The sequence below is a fragment of the Pungitius pungitius genome, chromosome 21 (genome assembly GCF_949316345.1).
Source record: "Pungitius pungitius chromosome 21, fPunPun2.1, whole genome shotgun sequence".
In the NCBI taxonomy this organism is placed as follows: Eukaryota; Metazoa; Chordata; class Actinopteri; order Perciformes; family Gasterosteidae; genus Pungitius; species Pungitius pungitius.
In genome coordinates this window covers 4,175,539-4,194,484 of record NC_084920.1, presented here as the reverse complement: position 1 = coordinate 4,194,484, position 18,946 = coordinate 4,175,539, and the positions used below count along the sequence as shown (strand labels likewise).

General features: G+C 46.7%; 1 protein-coding gene across 1 annotated transcript; it reads right to left on the bottom strand.

Moving 5' to 3' along the window:
- Window positions 1-260: 260 nt before the first annotated feature.
- Window positions 261-13,727, bottom strand: gfra1b (gdnf family receptor alpha 1b). Its single transcript, XM_037464599.2, has 10 exons — window positions 13,580-13,727; window positions 12,973-13,275; window positions 12,227-12,310; window positions 5,736-5,914; window positions 5,054-5,226; window positions 4,838-4,947; window positions 4,156-4,290; window positions 3,268-3,467; window positions 1,075-1,122; window positions 261-620 (listed from the first exon to the last, which is right to left on the bottom strand). The coding sequence occupies exons 1-10, from the start codon at window positions 13,617-13,619 to the stop codon at window positions 474-476; spliced, it is 1,419 nt and encodes a 472-aa protein (XP_037320496.2). The 5' UTR covers window positions 13,620-13,727; the 3' UTR covers window positions 261-473.
- Between the last annotated feature and the right edge of the window lie 5,219 nt (window positions 13,728-18,946).

The following is an 18,946-nucleotide window of genomic DNA, read 5'->3' as shown; positions in this document are numbered from 1 at the left end:
GTACCCAACACGTGGAGGAGACAGCCCGTCTTTCCTCTGGGCTGTTTTCTCTCCTTTTGACGAGACTGTGTGTCAGTGAAATACGTATTATTCCATTCAAGGGCGTCTTGTGAAGTAGGTTAGTCCCCCCCCCCCAGTGAGATATCACAGCACTTTATACAACACTTCATTTTTGTTTTGTAGAACCGAGCCGGGTTTATCGGCACAGTCCGACGATCCACTTTGTCCCCCCCCCCCTCCCTCCCCAGTCTCTTCCCCCGTTCAAAAAAAAAAAAGAGTGTCCCTCAGCACGTATCTGAATCACCAAATCGTCCAATGAGCAATGAGCTGACGTCTCCGCTCTGTGTCCAGCAACATGTCCAACGCACTGTCCACTGTGCCAAAAAACAAACAACTAATAATAATCACTTTGTCGGGAGTAGGAGGCGCCGACCCGCGGTCCCGCGTCTCTACGACCCGTGACCCCGCGACCCCTACAGCGGCCGCAAGGCGCCGGGCCGCGGCAGCAGCGGCGTCAGGGCGAGGGCGAGCGAGAGGAGCGCGGTGGCGGGGTGGCAGGAGGGGGGGGCGGACGCTGGGCTCCTGGCGTTGGCGTTGCTGGACTCGTCCAGGTGGGGGTTCTGAGGAGGGGGGGGAGGAGAGAGAGAGAGAGAGAGAGAGAGGTTGTGTACCTTCAGTCGAAGCCAATTTGGGGGAACAGATGGCCTCGGAAGTATAATTGTTTATTTACCAGCAGAATTTCAATTTGTGAATTTTAAAACCTTGGGAGTTGAACTCTGGAACAGATTTTTTAATGTTTTTTAATGTCCAAAATGTAGATTTATTCATTTAGAAACGTAATGCGTTCAATGTCGACATTAAATCGCATTTGATCTTTTTTTGTACTTTTCTTATTGCACATTTTATTCATTAATGACCAAATGTAAGGATCCCGCGTACACATATTTAAAATAAATTCCCTTAAATATAAAAAAATATCATCTTTCAAATAACACTATCTCACTCGACTCCACAAACGTGTTGTTGGGGCCTGAGACCTCCGATGGAAGGAGAACAGGAGAGAACCGTTCTTACCACACATTGGGCGTCATCAAAAGTCTCGTTTGACACCAGCTTTCGGACCTGGAAGGAAGAATAAAAAAGGAAGAGGAGGCAGAGAAAAGTTCATTTTCATTCCTTTCCGATTTGAGAACATTTGTTGCCGCATTTTTCTTCTTTCCATTCGCTTCATGCCCTCAGAGTGGTGCATTCCAGGAACAGTTTATTTTATTCCTGCAGGTCAAACCGTGGCTAAGAGAGAGGGCGGCGGCTAACTAAATTCATTACCGCGTCGAGTCCAATACACAACGAGATGTATGATAACACTTTTCCCCGGTTTAGACCTCCTCAGACCTTTTACTTTAATAACCTGCCTCCAGCGGGACATGCGCGTGTGTGTGTTTGCCTGCGTGGGGTCGCCCGCTTTGTGCCAGCTCAAGGTTATGACAGTTTAATAACTTGAAAAGTTTGTTTTTTTTCTCAGACTCCTCCAAACCTCTTCAGCCGCATATGAAAAACACACACACACACACACACACACACACACACACACACACACACACACACACGCACAAACAAATACCCACTCGCAGATACAGAAATGGAGTACAGGAAAAAGATAAAGTGGCCGCGTGGTGGTACAGGAACATAATAAACACTCAACGCATTGGTTTCTAAGTAGGAAGGATTCCACCAACCCGGAGAAGTGATTAATCGCTCCGTAGGTGGTCTTACCTCCCCGCGGGACGCTTCTAACCGGCGATACATCATATTATCGCTATTAAAAGCCAGTGTGATAGATCGTCTCCCTTAAAGCACACGTGATATCATCTCGTGTGTTGCCCCGTGGTATTTATCAGAAGAGAGCAGCACGGGTCTGAAGTGTGTTGGTTCAATGGAGCTTGCCTGAAAGCACCTTTAAGCAAAAACATGCAATCTACGATGTTAGATGTCATAATCAGCTTTGTTTATTTTTTAACTGCATTAGTCATTACGACATGGATTATATCATTTGTTATTCATGACTGCGCCGGACACTGCTGGTATCACATTGTAATACGTCCTAGGCACGCGTCGAATTAAAAGTTATATCTAAGAAAAACGTTGGTCTACACAGCGATACCATTTTTTTCAATAACACAACGATGTCACCACAAGGTCGACGGAGTGGTTTGCTGTGTTGATGCTTCGGATTGTAGCTCACAATCTTCGTCAATAGATAAGAAGTTTAACAAGCAATATTTCTGCGTCGAGGTTTTAAAATGTTTTCGAGGTTGAATTACGCTCAATGATGCTAAATATGTGGACGTTAAAAATGCCGTCGCAGCAAATCAGTTAGATAGTAACTGTTCATTCTTATGAACAAAGCAAACAGGAAGCGAAGTAAACATGAACTGGGAGTTTCCTTGGAATGATAACGCACATTTAGACACACACACACACACACACACACACACACACACAGAGGAGCAGACATACTATCCCTGTGGGCCATTTTTGATGTTACTGTGGCAACCAATTAGTTTTGACATGACAGCTTTGGAAGCTCTGACTCCCCACTGACGTCTCATCTTTCTGCCCAGGAGGGGGGATTCTGTGCATGCCATCTTAAAACCATCCCTGATCCATCAAGGTGACAGAGCCAGACGTCAGAAACCCTGAAAAGATCTCCACCTGATATTTAGCTCCTCCATTTAGATTCTGGTCTTTTCTCTCTGAAGCTTCGAGGGGGTTTCGAAATTCGCCGTGGAACAAAACAAAAAGAAGCCTGGAACTTAATCAAATCATCTGTTCAGATGCGGAGGGACTTTATGTTTGTTCTTTTATTTCCCCTCAAGGCACGGCCTCTGACCAAAACAACAAAGGTTAAGATACGTCGGCTCGTTATTATGATAATTGAAAGTATTATAGTATTGAAAGTAATGACGTGGCAATTTGGCGGTGCCCTTTTGTTTCAAATAGCAAATCCGTGTAAAGATGCAGTTCATTTTTAGTGAGAAGCTGGCTGAGAAATCTCTAAATACGGACCTACTGGACTCGATTCTAACAAAGTTGAATTTGTCATCCATCAGTATATAGATCCTGTGCACTGCTGACTGGACGAGATAGTCATCATATTGACGCTTGTTCCTTTCAGATTAGCTTGTACTTTCTCTCGAGACGTCTCTGAGCCACAAAAGAGTGAAGGGAAAAATATGAAATCCTCTCTCCGAGCATTAAAAGCTTCACCTGCAAGGTCCCACAGGTGTGAAACAACGCGTCCTCGGCGAGATCCAGCCTGGTGACGTCATCGAGTGCGTCCGGTCCGCCGACGGCCCAGTCTTTGCCCCCCCGCGTGGCGCCGGGCTCCGGTGCCGTCGGCTCGATCGGGGGCTGAGGTTGCCACACTCCCACGTCGGTACCGTTGCCAAAGGCCTGGATGGCATTTCCTGCGAGAATATGTATCGTGCATTAATTGGCGCCTGTGTTCTCCCGGAGAGTATATCATTAAATGACATGGAAAATTTGATTTGAATGCGCATCTATGAGAAAATATGAAGTCAATGTCATACTTGGATTTTTATAATTACATGTATTAAGCATTATCCTGCAGCATGCCCTCTGAGCCTCTTTTTAATAACAGAGTGAGCACATCTAACAAGATAGCAGATGTCCTTTGTCATTGCCGCTGATGTAAGTGCAAGTGGCAGAGCCCAAAAACATTTATTTCATGCCCAACTAAAAGCTGCCTATAATTGATACTTTGGATGATTGTGTAGGAAACCAAATGACTTGACCTTTGTCGAGAGGTTTTTTTTTTTTTTTTTTTCAAAGCAGTGTCTGCCTGCAAAAGATGTGATTAAAATAAAAAAAGGGAACTAAATAACCGGCTGAAATTAGAAAACTTGACTCATGAAATGCCGTTTTTCTTGACATTTAATTGAAGGTAGCTTTCCCTTTTCTGTAAAACCTTGGTCTTAATCGTAGTGCAAGTAGCAGAAACGGTATAAGTAGGCAGAACACATGTAAACGCCATCCACAGTCTATGACTTCAACTAAGTCTAGACAACCCAATAGGGTCCAAATGCCCCTGGTGCGGTTCTGGGAGGGGGGGCCTTCCGCAGCGCCGGAACTCACGTAGGCATCGGTTGGCGGTGAAGTACTCGGCGAACCTCTCGCAGTCCGCCTTGCTGTTCCCGCTGCTGCCGCAGTCGCACCACGGCGACAGGCCGAGGCCCAGCGAGCGCACGTAGTTGGGCGTCATCACCGTGCCTGCGGCGGTACAGAAACTGTGACGTTAGCAAAACGAAACCACGGTTGCCTTTAAAACGACCCTGTCCTCCGCTTTCATCAAATCCAAATCTGGATGAGCACACTTATTTCCTCGTGCAGAGCCGCGGGGGGGGACGGGGTGGGGACGGGGTGGGGACGGGGTGGGGACGCAACCCAAAATGGGATCACTTATAATGTCCGCCCTGTTGAGTTTACAATTGGTCACCGCCTTGAAATCTCATTACCAAGACTCAACGTGTTTCCTTTCTACATGGTGGGACCCGCTGATGGAAAGAAAACGCTGCGTGAAAGGAAATAAATGTATACTTCTGTAACATTTAGAATGTCTTATGATTAATCTGACTTCAGAACGTTGGAAATAGTCTGGATCTGAAGAGGTGTAACCATTGAATCTATACTTTAACGACAAGTTGACTCACAACAAAAAGGATGAAGTATACCTATATTTTTGTTGTTAGCTCATACTATCAGCACACCTTTTTAATATTGTTATTATCCAGCTAATTCCGGAGTGGTTTAAACCTACCGATGAGCCCCGAGTAGGAGAGCAGGCAGTCGGCGTAGCTCTCTCTCAGGCAGCCGGAGATGGAGTGAGCTTCCGGCTGGCAGCTGCTGATGAAGTCTGCCAGTCTCGACCTACGAAATAATCCAGTGGCAAATGACAGATGCTTATGTTTCCTGATGCATTGATGGCTGACGCGTTTCAGTGCCATAAGCCGTGGCCCCGCCCCCCCCCCCGTACCTGCAGATGTAGTTGGTCTTGCACGTGTTCTGAAGGGACAGGCAGTTGGGCTTGTCTTTGTCCTCGTAGGAGCAGACGGGCACGATGGTTTGCCGCCGGCGTTCCGCGCACGCCGTCGGATCCCCCGGCGGACACGAGCAGAACAGCATCCCGTAGCTGTATTTAGCCGGAACCTTTATGAGGGAGAGAGCCTTTGAATTCATTCAAATCGCCCTGATTTCAGTCGCACTTGGCATTATATGCTTCTCCGAATTCAATTTGCATTTCTTCTCAATGGGGGGGGGGGGGGTGTCACAACGTGTCACAGACCACCTCCGGAGGTGGTTTTGGAAAATTTGGTCACGATTGCCTTTCGGGGGGTGCGTTTTACAACTGCGGTCACCCAAAACCCGTGTTAATGGCTGGCGCTAATGGGGTCGTAGATTCAGACCCACCATGTCCGCCTCCCAGGGTTAATAGTAGCTTTTAGCAGAGTTAAACGTTATGTCACACACCCCCCACCCCCCCTCCGGAGCGATTGGACCTTAAAATTCCGCTTTATGAGAAACTGCACTTAAAAATGCCCTTTTCTTTTTTCCTCCTGACATTCTGACGTGTGTGCTTTTTTTTCTTCCTTTCTTTCTTTTTTTTAATCCGAGCGCCACGTCTGACGCGCTGGAGAGCCATCAACCCGCTTAATTACCTTGTCAAAGAACTGCCGTAGGGCCTTGTGGCATTTGCGCTTGTTGCACACCTCGGAGGTGGACACCCTGCTGGTGCACGGGTTGATGTACGCCGAGCGGTACTTCTTGCACGTGTCGTTCAGGTTGCAGGCCTTGGCGGCGTTCAGGCAGTTGTTCTCCTTGGTGGAGGCGGGCTCCACTTTGGGGAGAAGAGGCACACGGAGAACAACGGTTACCTTCTCGCACCGGGGGAGGGGGGGAGAAAGGGGGGGGGGGGGGGGCGTTTGAAGTGAAAAGAAAGACAGGAAATGTTTTTTGTTAAAGAGATGTCACACTTCTCGTTGCAATAGCGAACCGTGTTACTTCGCTGACAGTTTAATTACTTTGCAGAAATTGCAGAAAAGTCAAGAACAAATGTTGATGTTGTGTCATGAAAACTCATTTTCGTTTACTGCTATGTTTACACACTAGAAGGACATGGTTCACTTGTAGCCTACAACTGTGTGATGCTGTGAGCCTGGTAGAACCCGCCCATGCTTGTATTTGCAAACGCAACAATGGACAAATAAGCCTTTTAACCCGAGGTTTGATTATGAATCATTTGTTTCTCTAATTGCACCATTTGTTGCAGTTGTACGTTTGAACTCAAATTCTCCAGCTAAATTGTGTACTTCAGGTTGTCATCAGAGCCGTGTGACTTCAGTCTAGCGTTCATGATAAAACCGCATTTAGACCACACCGATCCCTCTGTATTCGACCACAGCTCGAAAAGCACGATGCTTTTATTCCTTGCCTCACAGAAAACCTGTAAAAGTACCGTCTTCTCAGACATTAAGTTACGTAAACCAAGTCAGCCACTTTTGCTTCCACTTGCATCACATAGTGCAATAATAATAAACTTTCCAGTCTAATTTCTGCTATTTGTCGGCATAAAGTCCTCCTTGCCCGACTGAGTCCTGCGCAAACGAACGAGTTCTGTAAATCTGCCTTTTGAGGTGGAATCGAAGCTCACTGCACTCTTTCATGCACCACAGAATGAGCCATGATTAAATCTAAATACATTGTTGAACTTTGGGTTAATCACATATTACAAAATCCATTACTTACATCTGACAAGTGCCTAAAGATGTGAGCCGTGATCCTCTAGTGGGTGTTAGTAGCTCTCGAGCCATAGGTGTGATGGTTCGGCCTCGATTACAGGAAGCGAGAGCGAAATGGGACTCCCGTGTAGAAAGAAAAAAATGTTTTTTGCATTTAATAAGCTATAACGTCTTCTCTGTGTCAGAGGTCAAATTTGTATTTGACCTTCTCTGAAACCACATTTGAGGTTGTGAGTGAATCGGGTGGATAGTTCAACGATGGCTTTATTCAAATCTCCATCAAGAGCGCGAGACTATTGTCCCTTTGGAGTACTTCACGTACCAAGTGTGTGGCTGTGAAGTGCTTTAATATTGGAGAGCTAAACTACACATGTTCTCCCAGAACTGAATCAACTATTGTTTATCGTCTTAATCAATTTCTTGTCCTGGTCATAAACCAGTGGTTGTCAACTGGTCTGGCCCTGGGACCCACCATCACCCCATAATGACAAGCCGCGACCCAAATCGAAGAACATTCTCAACTTCTCAAATTTATTCAAGATCAAGTTCATAAGCTGAATTTTATATTTTATATTGAGGATGTTTAATTATCCTAAAAACCCAATGTCTCCCCCATATCAGAATGGTTTGACCCAACTTGGCACACGCTGCTGAAAACATGGACGGACGAGCTGGCAAAAAACCGACACTCCGCTGCATTAAAAAAGTCCCTTCAAAATAAAATTATTTTTTTGAATTCTAATTTTTATTTTACCATGAAGAGGCCCGCGAGTGCGTCGCGACCCACCAGTTGAGAATCACTGCCTTAAACAATCCAAGGGAAAGTCCTAATAAAAACTACAAACCTGTCTCCTGTGTCGTATTAGTATCAACCTCGAAATGGACACCAAACACGGCGTAATGTCCGTCTGAACGTATCCCGTTCAGAGACCTGAAGGCTGAAGAAACAAATCCCCCTAATAGCCGTCTTCAGTTGCAGCCCTTGAGCAACGCCACCATGCTGCCATTGATGTCGACCAAACAACGACTCGGGCGGCAAACACTGGAGTCTGACCCCTTTGACCTCTAATAGGACGCCACAAAAGACCCTTTCGCGTGCGGCCACCTTGGGGACCTGTCCCACGAGCTCTTGAGAGCTGACGTCTGGATCGGGACAAAAGAAACACCTGGCCCCTACAGCACTGCGTCGTACTCGGGTTGGGTCATGTGTTATATGGCCTCCACCCGACCAAAAAAACACACGTGATATTGGCAAATATACTGTGGCGTGGGCGAGGGTTAGTTCACACCGATCAATCCCCTTGTTTGTTGTTGCTTGTGGATGCAGGCTTAGACGGATTAATCGTCTCTCCGCACAAAGGGTGCCAGAGCAGAACCTCCTTTAAACCTCCTTCTCCTCCATCGGCGTTTAATTCCAGCGTCCTCGATATTGTTCTGACTGCTACACAGTGCTCAGGCCACGCGGCGTATGACATGTGAATCCTCCCACATCCCCGCAACACAGGTTACAGTACGGCGGAGCATTAGTTTGACCATCGGACCAAACCTCAAGATCAGGTCAGCTGTGATCAGGTCACTTAACATGGACGTCATTATATTTTTTTATTTTCCATTAAGGTTGTAAAACTTGCATCCCTTTCTGTAGTATTGTCTCCAGGCATCAATTAGTGGACCTTTTTGAGGCAGTGAAAGCAAAAACTGAGGAATTTAATCTGAGGTCAAACGCGCATGAAACATTTTTTTAATGGCAGTGTAAATGTAGTAAGTGTAAATTTTGTGTTTATTTAACATATTCAATACAATATTCAAACAAAATGACCCGATTCTACACTTATTTTCCTATTTCTTTTAAAATGAACTATCCCAAATATTTCCCGTAAACGTCTTAGAATGCTTTTTGACTTGGTGGTAGGACTGCACATTAATCATCATCATAATTTGGGCTTCCTACCATTACATTTAGACTATGAATTGCAATAGTTGCGTTTTAGAATTTACGCTTAGAGTGAAAAACCTTTAACCTAAATATTTTATATGGATGCAAATATTTGTTAATTTTACTAAGAATGTATCTAAATGTTAAAATAAAAACAGTGCTCTCTTGATTTAATATTGAGGGACACAGTTCGGTACAATGTGAGTGGTGCAAACAGTTTAACATTTGACTGTAGAACATGCAGCGTTTAATAAAACAGATTTTTGTCCCCCTGAATCAATGCAGAATGAAAATAATCGTGCGGCTTTAGTCAATAGCATCAATCTGTCGCTGTTTTGAATTCCCTCTAAACGTATCCGTCCAATTAGGGCCCTCTTCATCTCCCCTAATGCAAAGGGAAAAAAAAAAAAAAAAGCCCAGCAGTGGTCAGAGCCCACTCCTTCACGGCACCCTGCCTTCCATCAGGCCTCCAGCCAGCGGCCCTAAACCCTGCCAGCGCCACAGTATTCACGACCCCATCCGAGACCCGTTTGTCAAGTGGACCCGGATCAAAGGGGCGGATGTTCTTCTCGGCCAATGATTCCCATTCATGGATCTCTCGTTTTATGCATCTGTTGGTGAAACCATGAAGCTGTGTGTGTGTGTGTGTGTGTGTGTGTGCGCGTGTCACTGTCCATGCATGGCGCGTGTGCGGGGTGATTTGCATGTAGAGGAGGGGTCTCTATACAGAAGAGATGCACACGGTGAGAATGATTAAGTGTTTGCGTACACGCGTGTCGGGTGCAGGCTGCGACGGTTCCATATTTGATGGAAAATATTTTTCCTGCGTCACCTGCAGCCTTTTATTTTCTTATCTCAAAGGGATGATGGGCCAATTCCCCTGCTGCCTCCCCCATGAGGGGATTCCACTTTTACTCCATGGCGTTCTCGATTAACATGTTTAATTTCCGTTTCTATTTGTCACGATGTTGCCAAGTGAAATTGGCAAAAACACAGTTTGAGGTGTTTCACGCGTCAGGATTTGAAGGCGATATCCTCAAAAACAGTCAACTGCTCTCAGGTAGTGCCATATCTCTGGAGAATGTCCTTTTCCTTTTTTGCTGTGGTGATTTTATTAGGAAAATTCCACGTTGCCGTGGTGCTCATTCAACACCCTTTGATTTGATTTTGTTGGATTTTGAAGTTTCGTTTTTTGTGCACAGCATCTAAGTGAATATCCAACTTCTAATCCACAGCTGGTGTCCCGTATTGGATTTGGAACTTCCCGCTCTAGTTAATGAATGAATCGGGTTGTTCCGCGGCCACAGAGGGGCAGAACGAACACAAGGAAGAAGGAAAGGCCTCCAGGTGACTGGCAGGAAAAAAGCAGAAACAGGATTCAGCGGGATTCAGATTGTTCGGGTCCATCCGGGTTACTGGGCTCACTGGTAGTACTGGTGAGGTTACCTCAGCCAGAGGGTCACTCTGCATGTAAGCTGAGTAGCTGGCTGGAGGACTTCTGAAGTCGGTCACGGGAGGTTTATTAAAATAAGTAAACGACGTGTGATTATATAATAACAATGAGGATCGAAAACACTGGTTTACATCAACATATTCACATATAAACCCACTGTTATTTCTGTACTGTTCTTTTCTGTTCCAGGTGGAAGCCTGGAGGACACGGGGAGGGCAGAATACAATAAGTTTACTCCCTCACTCAGGCAGTAGCAGCACCCCCTCGGACGCGAGGCCTTCTTCCACCCATTGTGATTACGACTCTGCCTCGGTGAGGAGATGCAGAAATCACCTGATCCTCGTCTCCAGGAAACCATCCGACGTCTTACAGTACTAAAGTGGGAGCGTGATTGCGCAAGACACAGCCTTTAATCATCTGTCCTTTTCTTAGTTCTCCATGTGGGATCGAAATCGCTGCACCTGAAGCCGCCTTCAGCTCGGCTCTATTAAGGAAGGACCTAAGGTAAGCTAACTCTGCTGGACTTTGTCCGTGGATGAAAGTGTCATCACTTACATCATACATACATTTGCATTAAACTACAAATATTCATGGCGTGGTCGTCATGACGTTGCAAGGATGCCGGCGTAGGTCTATGTGCACATGTAACGCTATTGCATTAAATCCAATTAATTTAATTTAAAAGGCATCTTGTTTCATAAAATGGGATTTTCCGAAACTTACTGGGAGCAAAAATGGAGCCCATGTCGCGAGCCTTTTTGGGAAACATGCTATGGACTCCCACGTGCATTATTTTACACCACGGAGCGCCTGAGGCCGGGCTTAGCTGCCGTTACGGGAATGAGGTCACTTATGGCAAATGGCTTCCTGATATCTAACCCAGTGAGCCGTCGGCTGTTTACGGGGCTGTACATTAAACTCTATCTCTCTATCTCTGCTTGCACACACACTTGCATACGCATCGGTGATCTGTTGGGATTATTAAAGAAACAAACTAAGTTTTCCCTGCCACGTCTGGCGTAGTCAGTCAGTGAAAAGATTGCAGCGTTTTTTATAAATTTATTGATTTCCTTTTCACATTATCTGGAAGACGTATTAATCCATAACCTCTTTACCAATTTCATTCTTTACTTTTTTGCAAATCCTCTGAGTCACCCGACCCATTACAGCAGAGGAGACCCATCTGAATTGCCAGACCCAGACAAAAGAAATGTTACTCTGTTAAAAGAATACAGTTAGCCATTATGTCAGCGTCGCGAGGAGCAGCGGCACTTTGATACGCTAAGTGGATTCCATCACAGGCAGAGCCAAGCGGAGGGCTGGGGACGGAGCGGCAGTCCAATTGTTCCCTTTTTTTTTTTAAACCGTCATGGTAGCTGCATGGTGGCTGCCGGTGGCACACGGCCTCCTGCAGCCAGAAAGCGCGACCCAAGGGTGGCGTGTTCTCTCAGGGCCATTGATCCCAGACAGGTGTGTGTGTGTGTGAGAGAGAGATAGAGAGAGAGAGATCTAAATCTGGGCCTGCATAGATGTGTGTTCCTTAAGTCCACTCCATTCATACTTCTGGACATAAATCAGTCTGAGCATATTCTTTTTTTTCTCCTTTTTTATTCCCACCTCGCGAGCTCAGACCTCACTCTACAAGGGTAGTTATTTGACACCCAGCACAGAGATGCTACACCCGGCATTAGTGCTGCGAAAGTGGAGGGAAACATGCAAACCTCTCATCATCATCGCTTTTGAAAGCCCCCCCCCCCCCCCCCCCCCCCCCAACGCAAAATGTGCTAAATGACTCTGCTCTGTGTACGGCGGCAGATAAAAGCCTTTGTGGCGCCTAATGGCCGATGAAAAGCTGCAGCCCGAAACCACGCAGCAATTGAAAAGAGCGGTTGGCCAACAGTGGCAGATGTGTGACGGCGACTGGAGCTCTCCCAGGAGTGATGGCTCCCGGGAGGGGGGGGCGTGCCAGGACTATACTTCCCCCGCGGCGTTCCCGAAACTCACGGAAGGTCGGCGTCTTACCGGCTATGATGGGCGCCAGGCGGAAGATGTCCGAGAGCCGGCTGTTGACTTGTTCGTACGGGGAGTACTCCAGCAAATCGTTACCTGCACGGGGGAAAGGGGGGGGGGGGGGGGTGGGGGAGGTGTGTTGATAAGATGCTCGGAATGTTATGTGTGTGTGTGTGTGTGTGTGTGTGTGGGGGGGGGGGTAGTTCTGTGTAAACAGTGTGTGGTTGTTCTATCTACTCGGAGACAGCGCGGCCCATCGAGCGCTCTGAGCCGGCTGCTGCCCCCCTCCCCGTTTTCGTTAACTACTCGTGTTGACATCCGGGACGATGCGTGGTCATGTGACTGCTGGAGAGGACTCACGTGAAGGGTCACCGCAACTGCAGGTGAAGGAGGAGGATTCAGTCGGTGTGTTCGACCGCCTCGAGGCCCGAGACACATGTGAGGTACTCGCACTCTCCATATTCAACAGCTAAACTAGACTGTGTGATTATCTTTGTTATAATAAGGTAGAAATAAAGCACCCGTTTATATAGTGCTTAATACACATTAAGTCTCACAAGTCATCCTCTGATCAATGGTGTGATATAAGACGCCTGGGGCCATTCTGCCTGCGTAATGTGTGCTTCTTTCTATCACTACTTGCATGTTTCCAACGATACTTCTGTCAACTATCACTTTGTAACTTATCAAAGGGATATTATTTACAAAGTGCCACGAACACAAGCTTTTTTTTTCTTTTTTTTTTTGGAGTGATCTACCCTGTAAACTTTGAAAAATGCTCCAAAAGATCCGGAGACAGTTCTTCTCCTTCTTCATGCCTCTCCTGCACCTGCAGTGGTTGAGGGGGCTCCGCTTCACGGCGTCGATGGCGCTGCGGCACTCGCCCTGCGCCTCCGGACCGGTGACCGCGCTGAAGTTGGTCTCCCTGCCCGCCACGCACTGCCTCATCGTCCGGTACTTGGTGCTGCAGCTGTACTCCTTCAGACACTGCTCGCTGGCCTTTACGCAGTCGAGACGCGCGGGCCGGGAGGACGGGCCGCCCTTCAAGGTGACCACCGAGCCTGGGAGTTACAACCAGAGAGTCGGAAAGACAGAGAGAGAGAGAGAGAGAGAGAAAGAAAGAGAGAGAGAGATGTGTCTGAACTCATTAGCCCGACGGATCAGTCCGTTAACGTGATTGCGCCGTTGGCAAAACGATGCGCCAACAAACTTTAGTTGCAATCACAGGAGATGGAACGCCGCGGCCACGCGCATCCTCGCCGCACTATTTGGTTTGCATGCGAGGCAGACGTTTTCAAAAAAAGAAGAAGAAGATGCAAACAACCGCCCAAATAGGAAAATGCAACAGATGAATGCGTCACTTACCCGGGAAGGACAGTAGCATGACCAAAGTGGTTAAAATCATCGCGCCTTCGGGGTCTCAGCAGCTGTTTGGGTGGGATTTTTAAAATGAACTCGTCACACGGATCCGCTTTTCTGCGGGCTGTTGCACACAACGCGGGTTCGTGTGATCGCGCATCCTTTTGTAGATCCAACAGCGAGCACCCGACACTCTCCTAACCCCTGAGCCCACGCGGCGTCAGACCCGCATCGCGCCGGAGCTTCAGACGACCGGAGCGCGGAGAGACGCGCGCACAGAGACGCGCAGGCGGCACAGCATCTCCACTTCAGCGCCGCTCCTGTCAACCCCCCCCCCCCCCTCCCCCCCTTCGTCCGTCCGTCCGCTCTGCACACACACACGCGCGCGCGCGCACGCACACGCGCGCACACAGACACTGGGAGCCGCCTGTCACCGGATTGGAGGACGAAACTTTTACAGCCGCGACGGCGGAGAGTCGGGAAGGAATCACGGGTTTGGAAACTAAAGCAGCCGGTCCGAACTCGATGCGCGTGGCACATCTAACTTTGACCGTGTTTGAACGACGCATCCCCCGTCAGATGGAAACATCCTTTTCCCAGGTATAAAGAAGTGTGGGGGGGAGGAAACATCCCTTCCCGACACCCCCCACGTTCGATCCGGTCTGTCCTCCACTCACTGATGTGACGACAAACCGAGGGGCTCGGGATGCGACGGGTGAGGGCGTGACGTCACGCCTCTTTATGCGCGCAATAACCTCAATAATCCCATTAGCAGCGTGAATTTACATACCGACAGGGCGGCCAAAGCAAATTGCCGGGTGAAGTTATTAACTCAGCCTTTATAATAGCCCAATTATATATTTATGTAACCCGCAGGCCCGCCTAACATGAGGACTGAACCCTTTTTAGGTTTATTTCCTATCGAATAGCTAAATTGCAGTGATTTTTAAGTGTCTCAGTACATCACTGAAGGCACTTTGATTGTTTTTCCTCTCAGCTCAGCTCTCGAAATGTATGGAATCTATTAATGTCCTTCAGCACTTACATTCCAGAGAGTGGGTGGCCTGCAAATGTCGTTTTTGTAGGGTGTTTAAAAGTTTCAAGGTATCTCAATCTCTCCAATTGAAAGTGGTAAGTGCCATTCAGTATGACATCGCTTCTTTATCTGGAATTGCAGTTTGCATACAAATTGTGTTCAAACTTTTTCGCAACAAAAGCTTAACATTAGATGAAGAACTCCAAAGTCTATACTGAGTTTAGTATTTCGGGAGATCCCAGGTTGCTTTGCAGTCCAGATATAGTCCGCTAGAAAGCATTAAGGTGCCAGATATGTTTATTTAAAAAAAAATCAAGGTTCCACTCTGACTGAATATGTTGTGTTTGATTGCTACTTAAATGTTCTGATTCTACATGTTGTGATGCTATGAAGCAACGTCTAAAGGGCTTGTAATGCCCAGTAAGAAGGAAACAATGAAAAGACATTACTGTTGCTTGTCCTGATTCCATCTGCATGGGACCTAAAGTAGCTTGCATATGATATTTTGGTACCTTTCTTCTTGCATCTCTGCGGGACTTCGCCTTGTATGTTAATGTGGAAGCCTGCGTGTGCTAATATCAAAAGAAATAAAACATCAGCAGAATTGATTCAATTGAAGATGTGTCAGAGTCTTACCCATTATAACAAATAATTCAACTATTTCGTGCTGCATTGCCATGCTGTCAAACGTTGGGGGGAAAAGCCCGTTCAGTTATTTATTATCCTCTCTATATTCTCTTTAGTTGGCCTCGGGCAACACGCCGGGCAGCAACTTCCCCTTGTGCATGAAATCAGTCTGAAAAGGAGCGGCACAGTTCAATCAGGTTCAATCAAGAGTTCATTTATTTCTGCTGTAACACTGTCTCTGAATATTCAAGAAATAAAGCCATAGGATGAGAGTTGTTTTGGACTCCAAACTGGGTGGCGTGCAGTAAGTTTAGAGATCAAACTGTATTTTGTCGGAGTGATCGTTTCGATTGGGCCCAAAGATGTTATTTGGTTTGCTGATAACTCATTACACTCCCCCTGAAACAATGCCCGCTGTGATAGCAATCGTGTAAAAGGAGGAAAACTGTTAGCATTGAATGTTGCATCCTGAACACGCTGCATGAAGATGGAGAGTCTTTATGATAGTCTGCCAGCAAATGACATCGATTGGAGCATGACTGATTAATTCATTGTGTGTGTCCAGTGGATTTCATTAGTATCATAATAAACTCATTCGACTTCGATTTAATTCCCGTCACGTTGTCCCATCCAAAGTAAAAGACAGGCAGTAAAGACATTGATTTGTCCATGAATAGTGTGGAGATGCACTGTGGACTAGATTACAAAAACTGCATCGGCCATTCATAGCGTCCCAGGAGCTTTCTTCTCGTGCGATCCATATTTGGCCGTGTTGTTAACTGCACGGTGCATTTGTCCACCCTAATGAAGTGTTTAGATATTATTGGATGGGCCCTATGGTAAAAGCACCGGGTTATTTGACCGATACGTCGATATCTGTGCCTGAGCTGCATAAGTGCTTCGACTCACAGACACTGCTGATCATTAAATATGTATTTGGTACACGCTGGTAACCTCTTTTGTTCACATCTCGGATGTACCAGGGGGGCCTTTTGACTGACTTGGTCAAAAAATGGGTCCCGTGTATAATGATACAGTGTTCTAGCCTCAGGATGGGATTGAGTGCTGCTCAACGAAGCCTCGGGGGGGGGGGGGGGGGGGGGGGGGGGCTTGGGAGGTTCAGGAAGCCATCTGTCGTTGAGTTTCCAGTGACAGAAAGTTATATCGTACATCCTGCATAGGATATGTCCTACTTAAACAAATGAAAAATCAATACGCTCCCGTGCTCGGGAGCCTTTATGGCCTCCCGGAAGCCCTCCCTCAGCATCATCCCTCTCCGGCTCTTTATGGAGATCATTCACTTGATGTGTCCCCAAAGATCACTGAAGCCCCTGAACTCGTCGCAGGATGAGATTTATTCGGGCCCAATCAATATTATGGTTCGCCCAAGATCAACAGTAACCAACCTGCGGGGTCTGCTCAGCTGTAACGCGACGCTTCAAACTCAATTCATGCTAAAAGGACGAGATGGAAACAAAGCACCAAACACAACCTGGCATTTCCGTTTTTTCTGTTGAGATCGGATCCCTGTTCGGATTGGTTCGTCGGTGATTGCATTACATCTCAGTGACGAGGTCTCCTGCCAAGAGGGAGAACTTCTGAAAGCTCTCCTGCAGCAGCAACCGGGCCGCTGTCCACCATCTGCATGCTCACCGTGTTCCAGGCTCCCTAAAGGTGTGCCAGAGTGGGACTGAGCGCACAACGTGAATCGCGCACGAGCGCCACAGAGACCCTCAAGGAGCGGAGGCAGTGGGTTTTAGCCACGTGGGATCCAAGCACTCGGTCTCACGCCAAATCTCCGGATTTGACAACACGCCCGAGCATATGGACCGACGACACGCGCGGTCATTCATCCTGCAAAAAAAAAACGAGCCATGGAGGAACGTTTTTAAGTGTGAAAGCATCCGTATGGAGGGAGAGCTTTGGAAGAATTTTCATATCCATTCAAAGGGAGCTTTGAATGAAGATGTGAGGATTGCCTTGGCCATATTGTGCCCAGTATTTTGTAATCAAAATGGAAAGATTAGAAAGTCTTATTTGTGCTGCAGAATGTTTTTTTCTTCTTCTACTACCATTTCTGATGTACTCCATGCAAATCCTGACTTTTGTGTTTTCTTTCCAGATTTGTGCTTCTGGTATGTTTTCCTTTTTCTGTAGATTTTAGTAAATTGCTCTGTGCAAAACGGGCTTCTAATACACGAACAAGCTATTTGTGATATATACAGTATATAACAGCTGTGTCTTAAGCACCTGATCACTTTGGAGGAAGGAAGGAAGGATGGAAGGAAGAGAACTAGAGAGAGACCACAGTTCCATCTAGTGGAAAACAGCACCCAGTACCTGCTCTGCTGCTCTGCTTTTCCAACTTTAGATTTGATCTCATACTGTTGATTTTTCAAACACGCTTCATAAGAAATGCTGCTGTTTCAGCCACATGGGATTTGTTTCCTGCATTATTATTTTTATCTAGATTATAAAAATCCTGCATTCACACGGAGACTTTGAGGGCGGGACAAGATTTTGGTATCGTAAGACCTGCTGGTATGGACCAATCACATGGTTTGAGCGCAGGTGAACAGTCCACGTGGAACGCATTAGGCCAAATGTATTCCCAGAACCGGGTAGGCTTGGTTTGTGAGCCGCGTGGAACAATGCGGTCGTGCACGTCCTCTCTGCAGCTCCGGTCCGGCGCATCGAGTGTAGACAGTGAGAGGCGCGGGAACAGAGGGCCGTGGGTTTTATCCCCTACATCGATGGGCCCCTAAAATAGCTCCTTGTGAGGATCCAGCAGCCCTTCTTACACATATTTTCTATTCCAAAGCTGTAAAAAACTACTGAGAATAAAACTGAAACTACACACATTTCCATGAGCACAATAACTGTAGAACAATTCGATTCTAGGAGCACATGGCGGATTTAGAGATCCGCGGCTCAAATGCCTGCCGTATAACTTCCCCGTGGCGACAGCAAGGTCACTTTTTTTGGGGGGGGGCGAGAGGCGTCGTGGAAAGGCTGCTGTGATCAGCATGAAGTGACTGATGGTGGTTTTGGTGACAGTGAGCCCGTCTTTGTGCCCCGGCGCTCTGAAATCTCACTCCCTCTGTGACCCAGAAAAAAAAAGGGTTCTTTTGCTGCCGTGTTTCTTCGCAGTGGCGGTACCGGAGGATACGTCTAAAGAGAGAATGCAACATTGTTAGTAAAATGTAAAGAGTAAAATAAGTGAAAATGAGCAGGAGTGTTTAATCGCATCACGTGCTTGGATTACTGGTACTCGTGACCTCATGGAGAGAGGTCGCTCTCATGCAAGAAGTTGATTTAAGGTGAGAAGACACCCGTTCTCATCTACTTTGATTTGAATAAAATATGACATTTTTTAGCTGGTTCCTGAATTTCCAAAAGAGAAATGAACATATGCCACTTTAACTACAGTGCCACTGTGGAAATGTTGACTTAATTATTTAGACTTGTTGGAGTGAATAGGGTTACCCGTGTTTTGGGTGGTTGGGCGCAGTTTATATTATTAGTTTTTTTTAAAACTTTCTTTTAACTAATAAATACATCTAATTGTCCATGTTGTTTAGCCCCATTTCTCAGGTTGAACTTTGATCTATTTCTAGATCGAGTGACTTGCTTGCAGCTCAAGTTCATTTGGATTGCAGCTTTCATCAAGGCGGCCAGAACGCCGTCAACAAAAGATACAATGGAGGCCC

Excerpts from the sequence above, each read along its gene's own strand:
- gfra1b (XM_037464599.2), bottom strand. The coding sequence starts at position 13,619 with ATGATTTTAACCACTTTGGTCATGCTACTGTCCTTCCCGG. Across the intron at positions 4,291-4,837 it reads CTCCTACTCGGGGCTCATCG|GCACGGTGATGACGCCCAAC; the intron begins GTAGGTTTAAAC and ends GTACCGCCGCAG. Across the intron at positions 1,123-3,267 it reads ACACCTGTGGGACCTTGCAG|GTCCGAAAGCTGGTGTCAAA; the intron begins GTGAAGCTTTTA and ends TCTTCCTTCCAG.